This window comes from Ostrinia furnacalis, unplaced genomic scaffold, assembly GCF_004193835.3.
Source record: "Ostrinia furnacalis isolate ACB-3 unplaced genomic scaffold, ASM419383v2 OfSCF2800, whole genome shotgun sequence".
NCBI lineage: Eukaryota > Metazoa > Arthropoda > Insecta > Lepidoptera > Crambidae > Ostrinia > Ostrinia furnacalis.
Genome location: NW_021133039.1, coordinates 368420 through 387751, shown reverse-complemented (window position 1 = coordinate 387751; position 19332 = coordinate 368420). Strand labels below are relative to the sequence as shown.

The 19332-nt window shown below is 37.7% G+C and overlaps 2 protein-coding genes across 7 annotated transcripts in view; both read right to left on the bottom strand.

Moving 5' to 3' along the window:
• LOC114356376 (uncharacterized protein K02A2.6-like) overlaps positions 1-19332 on the bottom strand; it is a 341613-nt gene that overhangs the window by 123259 nt on the left and 199022 nt on the right. The gene's annotated exons all lie outside the window — the stretch shown is intronic.
• The window catches only part of pnt (ETS transcription factor pointed), a 151945-nt gene that overhangs the window by 30688 nt on the left and 101925 nt on the right, over positions 1-19332 (bottom strand). For 5 of the 6 annotated variants that reach the window (XM_028309514.1, XM_028309516.1, XM_028309519.1 and 2 more), the window contains 3 exons: positions 13759-13875; positions 5154-5357; positions 4355-4483 (listed from right to left, as the gene is read on the bottom strand). In XM_028309514.1, the coding sequence (XP_028165315.1) occupies positions 4355-4483; positions 5154-5357; positions 13759-13875 (450 nt within the window). Of the gene's footprint in view, positions 1-4354; positions 4484-5018; positions 5058-5153; positions 5358-13758; positions 13876-19332 lie in introns of all 6 variants that reach the window. The other variant, XM_028309515.1, reaches the window with a different exon arrangement.

Sequence of the window (19332 nt, the reverse complement as noted above, 5' to 3'; positions counted from 1 at the left end):
AACGGAGTCCCTGCCGCGGGAGCTCGGGTGTAAGAACATGCTTATCCCGAATCCAGGTCCGACATATTGGGTCACAAACACTGAAGGCACTAACACTCGCTACACTACTTCGTAGCCACCCACAAATTATCAGCTAAAAAGTTTTTAAATCGAACTTACTGTTTTATGCCAGTGCAAAAAAGAAACAAAACAAAAAAAAAAAATAGGAGGGGAGCGCGAATATTTAAAAATAGAATTTAGAAACAACAGATAATAAAGAATAGAACAATAGAAATGATGTGCACATGAGCTGTATGCCCTATGACTGGCCAGTGAGGTCGGCGCTCGCTTGGAGGTGAGGGAGTGCATGGTAGGGGAGGATTGATCAACTACTCTAAGATCGACCTTCAATCGTACTTTTACAGTTTTTGTTGTCTTATTATAACTAAACCTGAAAATATTTGTTAAAATTGTTCATTTAAATAAACTTTGAACGTTATGAAACGTCAAAGACAATCACAGGAAATACTTCGAAGTTTTTGAATTTTACAAACAGTCGAAAACATTTTTAAATGTTTAACCTTGGCATTTCTTTTGTAAATTTTAATAAACAAGAGAGGCTGACAATGATAATACTATAAAGTTTTATACAGTTACTTGTAAATCACCAGAAATTCGTAAAATGCATGTTAACGGATTGCAAATTTGCAATCAACTATACTTACCTATTTCAATCATTCAAATGGATTCCTTTGTAATTGTTTCGTAATTACGTATCAGGTAAATTTATTGTAATTATGGTTAGAAATACATACATTATTGATAGATTATTTAATTAATACACGGCTGCATGTTTAAAAATTGATATTAGCTATCTACTTGTATTTTTCAATATCTATGCTCTAGAGAACATACGAGTACATAATAAAGTGCCACCTTTGTCATAATAGGTATTAGTTGATATCCTTCGGACAAAATATCGTCTGTATTTTTCCTTTGCACATGTGGATGCACGTTTTCACGAAAATTCGAGAAACAGTTGACCCGTGTGACTTCCAACGGTCTAAGGTCTATTACGCCAAACAACTTGGAGAATATTATTAGCTTCATTTTTCTTCGTGTAGGTACCTATTATCATCTGTAGACAAATCTGGAGGCGTAAGAAAATTCAGAAAAAATGATAGAATTTCGAAATAATTCGCTGGGTTTTCTCTCGATATTGAATTATTGTGCCTAAATGTGTCTTTTGTTTTGTGGAGGTATTTCTTTCTTTTCTTTTAGTGAAAATAAAGTGTTTATCTATCTATCTATCTATCTAGTACCTACATAATTGGTTAGGGTATCGAAATTTTGAAGATGCCCGATTGTGGTCCAAGGTGGAGACGAGGCCTCCGAACGTCTGAAAGAGAGCGGAAAAACTACGCCAAGGTCGCCACAGTGTTGCGCCACACACCCAGCCGAGTGGAAAGCGTGTGGCGTGTGTGCGACGCGCACAAAAACTAGAGGAACATGTTTTCGAGACTATTTTTACGCTCAAACGCCGAGGTTAGCCATGATAGTCCTAGCGCTTTGTATCAATGGAATAGGTGCAATTAAAGAAGATTTAGCGATGCATTTGAACAGTAGGCGTTAAAAGATCTTTTGAAACAGTGTATGGATCCATTATGTAGGAGGTTTGGGTACATTACTTGGTAATAAACAAGTAAATAAGAGTGATCTTCACAGAATTAATGGCTGAATAAATAGACTACTATAAAAATACTAGTAGAACCAGTAATTCATGACAGAAATGAAATTTAATTGATCCACGATTCATTCTCCACGTGGAACCTGTATTTCATCGACGTCTAGTCTATTAATAACTAATTATAAAGTCCCTAATTAATATATTAAAGTCCCCATGTAAATCAGTGCTCTTTCCATAATTAGGGTAATGCAACACGACTTCAGCGAAAGCTGGTTCTGATGAACAGGTTACGATCGTCAGATGTGTTTAATTTATACGAGCATCGCCAACTATAAATCGAGCCGGTGAGTTGATATACGCTAACACGATCGAGGTGTAAATTGCTTGTATAAATGTTTGGGGCTCGCGACCACCCGTGTTAACGACGCCCGAGAGGACTCCTTGTCTCCTTCAGTAATTTATTATTTATTTTCAGTAGCCGAGCCGGCCGCGGCCAGTCAAAACATCCAGCGGTGATGATTTACAACGCAATAAAAAGCACCGTTTTATATCAAATGGAAATGAGCTTTTACCAGAGATTGCGCAGCCACCCCCGATTGTAAAATTTGATTAATTATATTCTACGCCTAGCATTCCTAGATTTACAATAGACGGCTTCCTGGTGATTGTGGGGTGTGATAATTATAATTGCGTTTAGATATTCAGCTGGCTCGTTCATAAATCAATGGATCTTTAAGCTTGTTTACAACTATCGTAAATAGCTTGCTGAATACAGCAGCCGGACGCTTAACGATATTATTTATAGAGCTTTTGTACGCCCTTTCTCTCTTGAAGCCATTATTAATTAAGTATTAGTTTATCTCCTAGAATGTCTCGGCATTGTATGCTAAGGCGTAACAGATAACAACTAGATGTGCATTTTACGACGTAGCTTATTAGTAGAACAAGCGAGTAGGGGCAACTGGCTCATAATTGTCGGGTTATCGTGAATAGTAGTTAATGAGGCTGATTTTACCGCTCCACGATAAGCCGCCGATTCTACTTATCTTTATAGGTTGATACCGATACTACACTAAAGCTTGGATCGGTGTGAAACTTACAAAAACTCAGAAAAATAGTCGAGATAGTAGGAAATTGATAAAAGTTTCATTTCATTAGCATGCCGTCTACTGTGGGACTTGGTGCGTTGGAATCTGATGGATTTCGCGGTGGCTTAATAACGATAAAATTATTATCAGCTCATAAAAATTTACATTTGATATATCTTTAAATTTGTAGGTCCATGAAATGATACTCAAGACTCGATTGAAACTCACACCAGTTATGTAAAATTCAGGAGCTTAGGTAAGATGTAAATTGATAACGTATTTTACTTGGTTATTGGGGTATTGTTACCTACTTCAAAATTACCTTGCGTTTTCACCACATTTGTATGTTTTTAAGCTAACTTGAAATTAACATTACATTTATTTAACGTGAACTTAGCAACAATACAAATAAGATGTTTTTAACAAAAAAATATTTTGAATGACGGGGATACAAGTGGTTAATTTTATAGACTTACGTATTTCCGTCTTCTAACATATCCGTCCGCGTATTTTCCTAAAATATTGTATTTATTTTTAAACTATGCAAGACTGTCTGCTCACAAGTTGCCATAACAAAATATTTAAAGGCATATTTTTATCACGGTTGTTTTTTCTTAACCTGGTGCATATATTTGCATTTGGAAAATCCTTTACAGCGGATGCCAACGTCATAACTAGGTATCTGCGTGTCAAACTTCAGCGTTGATAGTTTAGGTGTGTAACGGGTAACGGTTTCCTTTTAGTACAAATCACTACATATTCCTCTGTTGCGTCTGTTTGTTCGCGATAATCTCAAAAACTAATGAACAGATTTTCATCCGGTTTTCACTAATAGAGTCATCCATGAGAAAGGTTTAGGTAAGTTTAGTTAGGTAATGGAATTTGTCAAGAAGTAAAACACAGGATATTTTTTATCCCTAGTTTTTAAAAGGGGAATGCGCGCGTTAATGTCCCTTTGTGACACACCGATAGATATTCTTGCGGACGAAGAGCGCGAGAAAAATTGTACCTGTACCTGCTTAGTTTTAGTTATTATTTTATTTTGTGAGGATGTACCTGCATAATTATGTATTTTCAAATATTTAAAGAGAGAGAAGACAAGGTAATACATAGATAGACAATCAAAAAATACAGTGCAGCTTATCTCACCAGCGCAGCTAGTGTGTGTTAAATAAATAGGCTAGCCAAGCCCGCCGACAGCTTGATGTCAGCAGATTTATTTCAAAAGAATGTCGACGACTTGTACTTTCTATGACTTTTGACAACGATATGGCCCGGTTGCCACAAGGCGGAGAGGAACGGAGAAGTGTTTCAAATAACCAATCAGATTTCATTATTCAGGAAACCTGGAACTCTGCTCCGCCTTGGTGGAAACCGGGGTGGTAGGGTTTGTAGACTGCATTTTTTAAAGCAATATTAATAATTGTATTGCACAGTTCCTAATAGTCCCGTTAGCCTACTACTAAGCTAAATATGCTTGTGTCACGAGTCGGCTCACCACAATAGTCGCGTTCCCCGGATCACGAGTCGGCAAGTCCGACCCTTATTTAGCACCAATACATTTTTTTTTATTTCAAAAAGCTAGTTGTAGGTAACTCACCAGTATTGTTGTTGTTGTTGTAGTGGTGGGCGGGCGGCGGGATGTAGTCCGGCAGCTCGGGCAGGCACACGTTGCTCTCGTACATGTTGGGCGGCACGTTCGCGAGCAGGGACCGCTCCTTCTCCACGTCTGTTTGGGAAATTGTGGGTTTAGGAAAGATGCACGTATTTTATTATTTCACACTACATGGCAAAACCTCTAAAATATAGTTACCCAGTTAGGGTTGAACCCACGACCTTCCGCTTGCCGGGCGACTGCTCTTTCAACTGAGCTACTTAGACACTGGATTAACCCGTAGAAATTTTCTAGTGTAATACGTTGTTACGGGTTCAATTCCCGCCTTAGGCAGTTCGATTTTTTTAAGTTATTTAATTTTCAAATTAGTTTGAGATGCGACTCTTAACGCTAAAAATTAAATAACTATATTTTAGAGGTTTTGGTTTAAGATTGGAGTCTTCTACAAGAAAGAAGGATCTTCTTCATTTACTTGTATGCTGGTGTATCACAACAGTACACAAATACTTTTTAGAAAATAGGTACGGTGAACCAAAAAAGGACGTGATAGGGTAAAAAGACAGACTTGGGTTTTCGTACCGTTTTTTTTTACATTACCTCTCTCTGTCCTCAACCTCATCTAAAGGATGCTTTATACTTGATAGTCTACCTTTCTGCAGTATCTCCAGGTGCTCCCACAGTATGTCGCCTATGAAGGAGGCCCATTGCGCCGATGTCTTTGCTAACTAAACTACAGCGAAACTCACTACCGCTTTGCTCTACTAATGTGTGTAATACTCCTTACCTTTCTGCAGTATCTCCAGGTGCTCCCACAGGATATCTCCCATGAAGGCGGGCGCGCGGGCCACGAACTCCTCGCGGCCCATCGCGCAGATGTCCTTGCCCTGCGCGCGCGCAAACTGCTGCAGCGCGACGCCCTCTAGCGAGAACTCGCGCGCCGCCCAGCGTAGCCAGGCCGCCACCGCTGCCTCGCTCCATTGTCTGGGATCTAGACAAAGAAAGAAAATGGTTGCTTATTTGGTTCGTGTCAACCAAAGGATGTCTGTCAACTGCAGGACAAGGGGAATGGTAGAATTAAACTTCGTACTAATAAGACATCAATCAATGGAGAAATCGATCAATAGTAAAAGATGAAAAGTGATAAACCCCTGGACTTTCAATTTTACGGAACATGTTGAAAATTGAGTTAAGAAATAAAAAGTAAGCACTTTTAATTTCTACGATTGTACTCTAAAAGCGGTTGTTCTTTGAATTCTTTATTTTATTTTATTTTTCAGTATTTAGTTCAGGAAAATATCAGCTAAAAAATTTAATTTATAAAAATATAGACGTTTGTTGTGGATTAGTATTTGATTTATTTATTTAATCAGCGGCTACTTTTTGCAGCGAGCTTATATTGACTCAATCACGATATCGTTCGTGATGTAATGTTTTCACAATAAATTAGAATTCAATAACACTTTGGTCGGCGATAATTTGTACTGAAATTTTTACTGTCCAAACAAAATTAATGATTCTTTTTTGTTACAACAGAGACGGCCGTTAATATTTTTTATACAATCTGTTATAATTAGTATAAATAACTAACATAGGCATAATTCAATTATCAAATATTTATTAGTGTATTTTCAGTTAGGAAAAACCACAACTGTAACAATCAGTGTCAGTTATGTAATCGTACTTTTCAGCAAAAAAAAAGTTTGCTATTCATAACTGAACTTTCTATACATGTAGAACAGCTGCTGCTGCCTTGCTGTCACCATTGATTCCAAAGTAAAAGTTAATCTCAAGAGAGCAATCTTCCTGAAAAAACGACTACATACTTCATAATTTTCAGGACAAAACTCTGGAGGTGTTAGAAAATAATATTATTAGACCATAGACCTAACTCTAGCTCACTCACTAAACTCAACTGAGGCATTCTTGACTCATTCATTCATAGATTTCATCCAGGACGGATCTGCAACTAGTATTTTTTAGCTCTTAAGAGGTGTTGCACTTCCACGAAGCTTTTATCCGGCTGGCAGCCATAATAACATGCAGTGCGTGCACAACTCATAATTAGTCGTCTATCGCGTCATAAATGCACAATTGTGGCCGGACGCAGCAGCGGGCAGCGAACCGCGTTGCCTAACAGCGGAACTTGCCTCACGCGGGAAGCGCGCCGACCTTGCGCCTGCGCCGATCGTGGCTAACACTCCTAAATTTGGGAGTCGGGACTTCATAGGGTGTGGAGAGAAAAGCTTTGGCTATTTATTTGTGTCTTATTAGAATACATATTTTGTCAAAGTTTCGGAAGTAGTTAAAGATTTACATTCTCTGTGTGATCAGTTTTTTTGCACTTGCCTCACGTGATAAGCGCGCCTGCGATCGTGGTGCCAACATTTCTAAATTTGGGAGTCCGGACTTCAGTTTTACGAGGTTGTCAAAGTTTCGTAAGTAGTTAAGGATTTATTCTTTCTGATAGGTGATCAGTGTTTTTTTTTAGCTCAGAAAAAGAATTATATGAACATGAAAAGCCGCACATTGCAACATGGCAGCAATATGGCATTGTAGATTGAAAGGAGAGATGATATTATGTTCGGTCGGTTTTCATTTTAGGGAAAATTCCATCGAGAGTGAATTAGCTGTTAAAAAAATTTAAGAAACCTTTATTTACCCTGTTATGTATGAATAGAGATAGATTTAGAAGTGGCCTGATAAAGCGTACTTACTTGGAAATTAAAATTTTGTGCCGTAGGTTAATAATATACCTACATCATGATTTACCGAGATTCTAATAAGGCAATTTAAAAGTACCTAGAGCTTGTACGTGGAAAAAGCTCAGCAGCCATAAATGCGCATTGAAAATAAAAACATTACGCGATTGCTTATTAAAATGCAATTAGTACGTGACTAACGACGTTTCTTGCAAAATGGTATAATAATTAATGAAAAAACTAGAACATTCATCTAACAGCATCTGCTCGATAAGGTCATTACGGAGGTAGCGAGGGGAAATCTAAGGCTCGTCCAATTTAGATGTTTGAGACGCATCGCATCGGTCCACGAGAGAGCGGGTGAAAAAGCAAATCAATACAAACGAAGTTATGCACCGCAACGCTACAAATTGCGGCTAGGCACCGGAATTTAACTTTTTCCCGAGAGCCGGCGCGGGGCGAGAGCTGGCTAATAATAAGTAATTAGTTTAATTACAGCTTTTAGTCGGTGGCCGCCTTCGGGACACGCCGTTTAATGTTTATGCTGTAATATGGACCTCGCTGCGAAGCTTCGTACTGTGTCCATTTGTACGGGAGCTGTCGCGTTTTATTAAACATCAGGCAGTATTAAGGGTCTCCGTCAGGATAATGAAGATTGAAGCCAAGATATTTTAGCAAATAATTTCAAGAGATTTTACAATATCAAAATCAACTCTTTGATTGGATTGCACAGCTGTAATTTATATGAAATCCAATGGTAATGTATCTATTACAATTTCAAACTCGACATCGGGCTTCAATGAATACCAAATGCGCATTACTGCTGCGCTCGCGATTGCAAATACGAAGCACCACTGGTATTGCAGTGCGCCTCAAATGGATAGATGTATTAAACTAATTCGTATTATCATCGACGTCGGAGTACTTGTTAGTTAATTAAGTGATTAACATAAAGCAATTATGTAAACATTCGAGGATTATCAGATGAAGATATCGTGTCGAATCGGATCGGATGGAGGATACGCGCGGTAACGGTAGCGGACTGAGCGCTCCTGAGTTACTGGCGGGTTATTATTTTTAATAATTAATTATCCACCACTACCTATTATTACCCAGGCATTGCCCCGGGACCGTTCCTCACCTACTGTGTCCAGTTATTAATATTGAGCAGTCACGCATCTCCGTAGCTCAACGTGGAGATTAATGTAAACATTTTAATTTCACTTGAATGATTAGAGCCATTACAGAATAATTATTGTGGTCTCTTGGGATACGATAATTTGTACGCGATTAGAATATGAAGAATATGATTATATCTTAGGTAACTGTAATATCAACGCGGGTCTATTTGACGTGAGAGTAAGAAACTACTAGATAATTAATTTGTCTCACGATAAGTACCAGTTAAACTCGTAATCCTGACTAAATCAAATTGTTTTAAATGATTTTCGGTATGGTTTTATTCTGTCTGAAAAATGTTAACCAGAGTTGAAAGAATCTTTACGAGTTGATCATTGATTGGCATTGCTCCCACCCTCTCGTCTCACAAGCGCTGCAGCCCATATAACACTGTTAAACAAAGCAGACCGAGTCCGTATGGTAATGGGCCGATTTTATTAACAGCCGATCGTCAGATAACGTGGTTAGGGTTGCCAGGTCCAAAAACACAAAAGCCGGACTCGGTGCTTAATTTGGTCGGACATTTTACCCTAAAACAGCTAACTGCTAAGCTAAGCAGCTTTTTAACAGCTAATCATAATTTTTTAAAAGCCTAAATGTTCTAAATGTTCAACAATATTTCCTAATAAAATAATCGCGTCATGGCTTTACTTTCTACTAGTGCGGCAGCCACATAAAATGCCTAACAAAAGACGGACACGGAGTACGGACGAGAAAATAATTATTTGGCCGGACATGTTCGAAAAAGACTGTCCGACTAAAGCCGGACACCTGGCAACCCTAAACGCGGTCGTCTCCGCGGTCCGCAGACATCATTGTGTACCGTCATTTTATGTTCATCCAGATCTCAGCGACAGATAGCAGCCACTGTTCACGTGTGTACACACTCGTAGATTGCCTCTATGTAAATTGTTTGTTTTATGTTTTCTCATTACCAGCCACCGGCTCCACAAAAGCTCTTCTCATGCCAATTACTGCGTTATCTCTAAATACGCTTATAGATTTTTTTTATACACAACGCTCTTGGCTTGTATCTCACCTGATGGTAAGTGATGAACAGCCTTAAGGTGGAAGCGAGCTTCATACGGAATCCTCAACCACAGAGGAACTGGCTATCTTACCTCAAACTTAAATATTAAATACGAAAGAGAAGTGTTTAATTTTAGTGTTGTTCGTAACATGTCTTCAAGTATTAGTCACTGTAAGAACATTCGTACGCCGTTATCGCTTTTGCATTATTTAGTTTATGCAATGTGACGTTTTTTATCGGATCTTTTTACCTTACTTTAATTAGACGTTGTTGGTATTTCTTCAGATAATATTATTGAAAGCAGGTTGTCCTTATCAATATGAGCTCATGCATTTTTGTGTTTTTTTTAATGCAGTTTAGCCAGTTCGAAATGTATTCGTCTATAAGTATAAATATTATGCGTGTTTGATTATGAACTCCTCTTATACATAACCGTTTTTTATTTCATTTAACAGCTTTTTATAAGCTACTGTTTAGATTATAGTAGGTATTTAAGGATATTACATCACACAAAATACCCAGTAAACAAGATAAACGACTTTAAAAAGGCTTACGAATGCTCAACGAGGCTTGTGGCAATTATTTCATCAAGCAAACTTATGAAAACACCAATTTCACATGATCAAAGCGTTAATGAGCTGAGCGGCTGCATTTAAATGGCCGACTTAAGCCGTTGTTTGTTGACCGGTTTCATCGATTACCCTTTATTGCTTTGTTTATTGTGAACAATTAAAACGAATCGTCTCTCGATTTGACAACCTCAATCGTTAATTAATGTCGAATTAAAATCAGTAATGATTATGTAGAGGTTGTCAGTCAATTAGCTAATTTTAGAAGAAACTTTATCAACGTGAGACCGTCATTCATTAAAAATTATAATGCAAGGTTTACAATTGATCTTTTATACATTGAATGAAGTTGTTAATACATGTTGCATTCAAAATTACGAGTAGAATTATGAACTTGTTTTTTTTTTCATAAAACACAGAACTATGTCACATACTATTTCGAAAATTGTCATGGAGCGCAATGTAGTACAGTCGACAGCACATGAGACTACATTTTGTTGCAAAATAGTACCTATATCAACTACATAAAAGCCAGTGTAACTTGATGTACTTGTCTGTACTACCAAACGCAGGGCATGCGCGAGCGCAGCGGAAAGCGCGAATAGACGAGGCGCAGACGCACGCACTTCCGGCCCGGGGCGACGACCCGCCACCTGTGCACCTAGCGACATCTATTACTCATTTTCGGCAATAGTATGCATCTAAACATAAGATCAGTACACAAAATAGGGCTTTTCCGCATCGACGATTAATTAAAGGAGCTGCTATTAATTATGCTCCGTCAAAACTAGATCTCTATACTTATTTTAGTGAGTCTTAAGTTTAGTTTAGGAAAATCTTACAAAACTAAATTGATTCCAAAATATTTATTTATATGGGGATTCGATGTCAACTTGCGGTTCTAAAAAACTAAATGTACCTACAAATTAAATTAGCTAACATTGTAAATATGACATTTCCAAAGTCATGTTTTGTATGCAAGTGCATTCGTATATGTTGTTGTTAAACAATGAGCTCTCTCAGTTTTTTTGCTACAATGTGACTTTTCTCTGTAGATATTAATACTGAAATCTAGAAAGTGTGTCTATTTAAACTCTACATTGGCTAGAAAATTATTGGGACCCATTGGGCTCAATGAGGTAAAATTGTAGTATTTTTTGAAATTATGTACTTCAAAATTATGGAGGTGCTTTTAATTGCATTGACTTTTCTTCCATTAATTTTATTGCGATTAAATACAAGACTTAAGACATAGTAACCCCAAGAGACGCGGCCCCATACACGGACCTTTTTGAAGTTTAACTATATGATGGCTGAAAACTATTGTTTCTCTAATATTCGTACGTATACGTAAACCTGTCTATGTGTGGATACCTCTAATTCCACCTAATACTAAGCGTTGATATTTTATTATTACTGAAGCTTTTTACTGAAGTTCTAGAAAATGACTTAGCGAATTTTATACGAAGTTGCGGATACAGTTAGTATCAAGTCTTGTCTTAAGATGAGTCTTGGACTCTGACCTCAAGTTGACACGTTTTCTCGAATGTTTATTTATTTATTTATTTAAACTTTTATGCCAAAATAAATTTGAACATAAGGCGAACTTAATGCACTAAAGCATTCTCGACCAGTTTACCTTTGGGTTGAGCAGAAAAGAAATTTGTTTAAATGTTCAACTAAACATCTATCTAAATTCGTATGTCGACAACAACAACTTTAGGTGGCATTGACAGTAGTGTTATGAGCATGCAAAGAAAATATATTAACAATAACACATGTTCTTTACACAAAGGTTAAAAAATAAAAGCTATTTCATGTCTTCAGTTTTAGGTAAAACTATAAATCAAGTTTGAAAAAAAAACCTTCATTTCAAATAACTTATTATTATTATGTTGATACATCAATGACTTCCTTTAACATCTTGCAATAAGTACTGATATAATAATAATAGTCCTATGGCTAAAATGATGATGATGATGATGATGAATAAGTGTTGATATGTTTCGACAATTTTAACCAGTAAATAATCTCCTATGTTTTTTAAGTTGGTTCAAAATATGTAGAGCTCATTACGAGGTAGTTTGTAATATTTATTTTATCAATGAGCGAAAAACAATAACCGAAGAACGGAATTTCCTGATTTGTAATTTTAATACCATTCATTGTTTACTTTATACATACCAAGTTGGAAATCCTATAAGATGTCGTATATTTTTGTGTTTATGTTAAACAACCCCCTACTACCCCCCTAGGGTTGGTTTGTTTACCCAGATTTGTTGCAACAGAATTGTAGTTGTTGTATGTAACCCTGTATTTCGCCACCAACAAAGGCGAAGTGCGGGCGACACGCAGCGACGCGCGACGAAGCGGCGACGCTCGTCTCATTACCATATGCTAATCCCTGCGAACGATACGACCGAGCCACTAACAGTTTTTGCTTGTAACCCACTTGCTGGGAAGGGCTTGTGATGCTTTGGGAGAAATAAGCCAACGGAGAGCATTCCTGTCAACTGCAAGTAGGTAATACATACGGTAGTATTTAGAGGATACCTACTAGGTATCCTCTAAATACTGTTTGGTCTGTATCATGAATCGATACTCAATTCGTAAATAATCTGGAAGGTTCTCTAATATTTTGTATATTAAAGAAAAATTGTCTTACCAATTAATCCTGTAAGATTTTTTTCATATTTTCAGAATAAAAGCAAAGTTAATGCAAAAAATCTGCGTGTACGTATTGTATATAATTTCCTTTTGTCTTGTCCTTAATACAGTACTTACTTATATCAATGTGAACTGTAAAATTGTAACAATCTAATCAACCGCATGACAAACAACATAATGCCGACCGCTGAGGGCAATCAAACAATCTCGGACCACGATCCTGACGCGGGGCTCGATCGATGACCGAACATGTTGAACGAATTAATTTATTTCAATCGCCCAGCGGATGTTACACATTTTAGACCACCGATACTTTGATTCGAACGCAATTTCAATTCTATTGCCATTTATTGGATAATACTTGTTTAGATGGTCGTAACAATACAGATATGCCTTTGAGTTAAGGGTATATGAATTCTTAGAAGACGTAAGAGACTGTTTTATTTCGAGATTAAATCGCGCGAACCAACTTATATGAAGATATTGAAAAGATTGAAAGTCACTTACTTTTTAAAACTAAACAACACCGAAACTTTTGTACTGGAAATGAAAGCTCGAAAAAAATTATAAATAATCCCGAATCATTCTCTGCAAACTCTTAGATGTTTCCGATTGATGTCTGAAATTTCAGGTTTTATTGCGTTTTCTTCCTGGCAATAAAAAACATTGAATGGAATCATTCATGTGAACTGGGCACAGTAATGTAAGTGTATGTATAATGTAGTAGTTCAGACGTAGAAATTACCAAGTGTCAATGTGTGAATCAACTGTGTGTTTAACTGGTTGTTAAGCTGTAATTTATCTAAGTTGTTTATATTTTCTTTCATTATTTGAATTTCTTGTTAGTAATGTGGTATGCAATTTAATACGAGAAGTATAAGTAATTTTTGCATCACCTACTATCTCATAGATCGAAGAGCTCAATTTCATCCTGTCATCTTAAAATTTAATAGCCCAGTGCATTTTAAAAGTAACGAAAATTCATAGTCTTCGCCTATGGAAACTAGCAATTTTCGAAATAATAAAGCTGAATAGGTTACAGAGATAGTTCAATGTCTAAATCGTTTTGTATGTACTAAACTGCCAGTGCTTGGATGCGAGCGGCGCAGCACCGGCCTTTGTGGAAATCTTTGGGGGAGGCCTTTGTCCAGCCGTGGACGTCTTTCGGCTGAAACGAACGAACGAACGAACGAAACTGCCAGTATCTATTAGGATGAATTTAAGTTATTTTGTAAAACTTCTTACCTTTGGGCACGCCGAGGCGCAGTTGCTCCTTCTCCCAGGAGGCGAAGGTAGCCTTTAGCGCCTCGGCCATCTTTTTGTTGGTGCCGGGCGTGAGCGGTGGCACCTGCGACGGGATGTCTGCAACAATAAAAACGCAGGTTATTAAATATTTCTAGGGAGGTTTTAGTGTTACGTAGGAGCAACAGAGAACTAAAGAGAGGGGTGTGTAAAGGATTTTATAATTGAAAGAGAGAACTCAATGTGGACTGACCAGAGAGGGCAATACGTACTACGCCACTTCTAGTTGTCCTGATAGCAGGGCAATGAATTTAATCAGACTAACTTCTGAAATAAATTGTTATCCGTTAAAAATGTAGTATTCTTATTGAAAGGACCTTTACTTATCATTCTTACAAAGTTGCATATTTTTTTCAGAGTTAAACTTTCGAATTGTTTCACCTTTTGGTTTAATATCGTGAAATGCTAATGAGTACAGGATTGAGCTCGTTATTAGCGGCGACCTTTCTTTATCGCGGTGCGTAGGCTTTATGCGTATACACGTAGCGGCGCAGTAGTAACGAGTCGCATTCGATTGCATGCATGCATAACGCTAACTCCAGGTGCTTGTCTTACCACTTCAAGTTAACACAACCAGCTTCTTCAACACAAAATATCTACACGGTCATGTCATTAAACATTAAAATCAACCCGAGCTTTGTTATAATGCCATAACTACGCTACGGAAACCAGTGGACGCTCTTTTGATGTGACAGCACCACAATTTGTAGTTCGAAAGCTTTTAACTCAGTTGCTTATTACCGAAACGGTTGTACTTACTCATCCGAGATCATTATCAGCGAAATTAATTACTTTATCTACGCTATTTATACCGAGTACCGACGAACAAATTAATAGCGGACTTTTTGAGTCTCGATGGCTTCGAATAAAATAAATCAGAGATAAACAAGCAAGCGGGATCAAGTGTTGCGGGTGTGGGTGTGCGTGGTACGTAGGCTTCATTCATAAGTGGACATGTTACAGTGTGCGTGGTGCGGGCTAGTGTGCGCGCGCGCACCTGCCGACCAGTTTCGAGATGCGGAGATTTGTGCACCTCTCCCACGGTCGCTGCCCGGCTCCGCTCTAGCTCAAGCCTCGTTCTGATATAATTTAAAATTTTCACTCTGTTTCTAGATTACCGTTTTCAAATAGCATCTAAGATTGCGATACTGGACTAGATACTACTTTGTACGCACCTTGTTTCTATCTAATTAAGTTACCTAAGCGCCTTTGAAGCTAGGGGTCCGTTTCTAAGTAGAGCCTTTGTGAAGCTTTCGTGTAGTTAACAATATTAATTATTTTAATAGCAACTCAAATATTCGAATAAGCAGGCAGTAATTTTCTAAATTGATTACAGTTATTTGAACTATACCCGACAGTCGACTACCTACTTTTCTAATGCAAAACAAATAGTTTGGGACTGTTAGCTGTCCTAACTGGATGGTTGGTCAAAATAGCCTCGAAAAAGTATCATAAGTAAAAATAATTATGATGAAATTGTGGTTTTCAGCAGTTTCGTAGATTCCGCTCCAACCCACTAGGTAGAGTCTTTTTAATTGTCTCTAGTTAGTAGATATTTTGCGAAATATCGTTGTATATTTCGTAAATGAATACCGGTTTTCACACAAATTAACTTGTTTTGACGATTTGTTTAAAGCTTACATTATGAGGTACAGACAGTGCTACGACAGCATAAATTCTCTTGACACTATCTTTTGGGTCAATCTTTAACTTAACATGTCGTTGCCTTTGAAAAACAATTTAGGTAGTAGTGGTTGAAGCTTTGCCCCGTAGTTAGGCGACATACGTTTTCTTCATGAACTGTGGGCTCTATGGATAAATTTAAGTAAGCATTTTGGTTTTTTAGAGGGTGTATTTTTATATTCGTTGCCTGGTTATTATCTAGGTTTGCTTGAGTCTAGACGCAGCTGCTTTAAATGTCCAAAGATATAATTGTACAGTTCCGAGTGATCTGTAATTCTTGCCTCAACCTGTATAGCTGCTCTGACTGATATTTTTGCCAGCCTGTATAGCTCCGCGGCTGTCGAGCCAGCATCCGACGCAGAATGTCCCGCGGCCACGGCCGGCAGTTGCGGATCACACGCACATTAATTGCAGGACTCCAGTGCATTGTGATTTACCCGAGCTATATATCTCGCGCAGCTGCACTTGACTCACGGTTATTGCATACAAACCATATGTGTTGCAACGTAATGCGATTGGAACGACCCATCGATAAACATATTGTTTTTATGTTATTAACATTTGAAAATGGACTCTCTATTGGTTTATTACATTGAGGCTACGCTAGTGATTAAACAAAGTAGGCTTAAAAAGCAAATATTGGGTATTTTCAACAGATTGTTTACCCAGTGTTCCAAATGACTTATCCTTGGTCTATTGTATTGTACCCAAATCATCTCTTTTGTTTTTTGAGCATGTTGTCACATAAGTTGTCACGTCATTGTGGTAACTTTAAGTTCGAGGTGTTGACAGTGCACAGCGGCGCCAAACATTTTTTTCTACTACGCAAAAACTGTTTTGAATTTTAAACGTTGTCGTAATGACTTTGAAAATATAAGCGTATAACCTTTCGCCACACAACATACCTAATAAGCCTATTGCTTATAAGCAATAGGATGAGAATAAATAGATGTTTTTCTTGCTAGCTACAATTCACGTGTTATGTAGGCATTTGCAAGTGTCAAACTTAAACTAGGTACCTGTCTGGGGGATCAGATTTAAAGGCATTTTTTCGTGTTTTTATTGGTACCATTATGCGAATCCTTATCCGTTTATGCATTGTGAGATAATCGCATATATATCACGCGAAATGACTATCCACACACCTGCAGGATGGACTGAGTCAATACTGTGGCTTTACTGTACTTCACTCGTTCATGTGAATGAAGCTCTACATATTTGAGCGCGATAATATGATAGGAATCTTCGACTGTATAACTCTGCTCTTTTAATTTGATTTATTACAATCGCGATAACAATCAACATATAAATAAAAAGCTTTTTTGAATTGCTGCAAATGTTGTTAACCGACTTCGAAAAGGAGGAGATTATTTATGCCGTTGTATGTATTTTTTAAAGGCGGATTTTTCTGACTATTGCAACCATCAAGCATTGCAATATCAACGGACACCTACTTAATTTAATATTTTAAAGAAAATGTTATGTTTTTATGCATAATAATGTTTTCTGACTAAATTATATCAGTGTTGAAACTTTTAAACAGACATCTGCCGTGGAAATTAATGCATATACATTTTTATTGGCACCCAAAATACAGGTTCATCTAGTTTGGAAGTCGGAGGTCATTACTACGACTGGATCAGAAATTTTTCAAGGACTTCATTAATATGTGCTTTTAAAACTTTCGGTGTAATTATTTATTTTAATAAGTAGCTGTGAAGTCATTAATTAATGAAGATTAGAAGATAGAGTGATGTGCACGTTGAAACTATAATATCTCAAATCTGGTTTCCTGGAGAAACCAAATAACACATAAATACAATAATGGAATATTTGGTATAATTTCACAGCATCTTTAAAAACAATTTGGTATACATTATACTAGATAACGGAATTTAATTGCTTTCCCTATTAAAGTTGACATTAAGCTTTTGGTACACGCGGATTCTTGAGATGAAGCAAAAACTATGGCCGCCAACCGGCAAGACTTCCGTTTCCGTAATTAAAGTAATTAATCCGAAGTGATTTCGTTTAATTATCCTGTGAGCTTTCTGTTGAAATCCACCCGAAGGATACAACGGTCAAAATATGAGCCCGGCTCACGGAATGCAAGTGACTACCTTTTTTGTTCAAACGCAATTTAAAATTACAGTTTAGTTAAGAGTCGACGAGCTTAAGATGCTGAAATGAGACATATATTTGTACGTAATGCTTCGTAATGACGCAATAAATGAATGGTTCGTATTCTTTTGAGCGTCAGTGAGCGCACCATTTTGTGGTTTCGACAGAGATTAATTTCTTTTCGATATCAGTGTTGAGTATGATCGCAAGTCGATGTTTGAGAGTGGTTTGTGGGTTGTAGCGGAGTGTGCCGAATGGTGAATGGTGTAGATAACAGCACAAAAGGCCGGCGATGCGCTCGGGCTGCGCAGCCGAAACACGAGGACGGCCCGCAACCTTCGAGATTTGGGCTAGAGCGGACCGTGACGGAGTCTGCACACCACTACGAATATTTTGATTGTCGTTTGTTTTTGTTTAATATGAGTTGTTTATAGGCCAATAGGGAGGCATACGTCCGTATTCACAAACATTGCTATGAGGTCTCACAGTACGCGTGGACGCACAGGGTGACACACGAACCAACCAGAGAGCTCTATTCAACGCTCTGCGTTCGATTTGCTGTTTCACTTAAGCAAGAATCGTTTGTGAATACGGGCGTTTGTCTCCTTTCTTATCGCTACAAGTTAGTCTACATGATGATTGACACGCAAGTCTAAGATTAAGGCTGAGTTGTACCACCAACTTTGACCGTAACTATAACGGTAACCGGTGTTTTTTGTATGGAATTTGATACATTTTTGACGTTTGTTAAAGTTAAAGTAAGATTTTGTTTCATCCCAGCCTAAGTAAAACTTGTAGCTTTGTAAGTCATCACAGTCTGTCCCACACTACAGAAGAGTGGAAGGAAAAATGCAACAGTGTCTCTTGCATTTTTAAGTAATAAATAAGTCTTAAATGACATAGTTGCAAGACAGATTAATACTCGTTAACTCGTATGTCTTTTGGACTGACATATACCAATTTGTCCAGACTGGTACTCTGGAAGCAGTTTGTCATTCCGTGAGCCATTAAACACCATTTATAGAGCGTCGCCATGGAGGTCACTGCGTACATTGTCCATTAAAATTGATAATGGACCTTCAGTCCGGTACATCGGGTCGCGAAAATTATATTATCATGTACGATTTCGCCGTATAACAAGATAACGCTCAGAATGCTTAATTTAATTTACCTAACACTCACGCTGTGACGTTAGCGTTTTGAGTGAGGAAGATAGAGCGGATTTATTTTGGAGACATTTTGAGAAATAGATTTGGCCGTTTTATTACATACATTTTACGATTTATTTAAATTTTGCCCAGTTTAGTTGTTTGCTTACAGGACAACAAAGCCAGATGCGGTTTCGCGATAAAAGCTCTGCAAGGTTTGGGCTAAGTAATGTAAATGTGGAACGCATTATTTATTTACTTACCGTTAACTGTAAAATGCAACGAATACTTGTAATTATCTAACAACGCATGCCTCTTTATTAGAGAGCTGTAAAGTAAATGCAAAAGGCTTGTAGTTTGTAGTCACCATTATTGTTATTCTTCCACAGCAACGCTCAAGGGCCATAACAGGTGGCCGAAGGGTTATGTGCACTTGTTGCTTCGCAATTTACCAACTGATATGCAAAGTATAGCCTGATACTCCATTGTAAACAGTTTCAAACGTGTCGTAAAAACGGTTAGCATGTTTTCGAAGGAAAATAAAATTGCGTGAGTGCCATAAAAT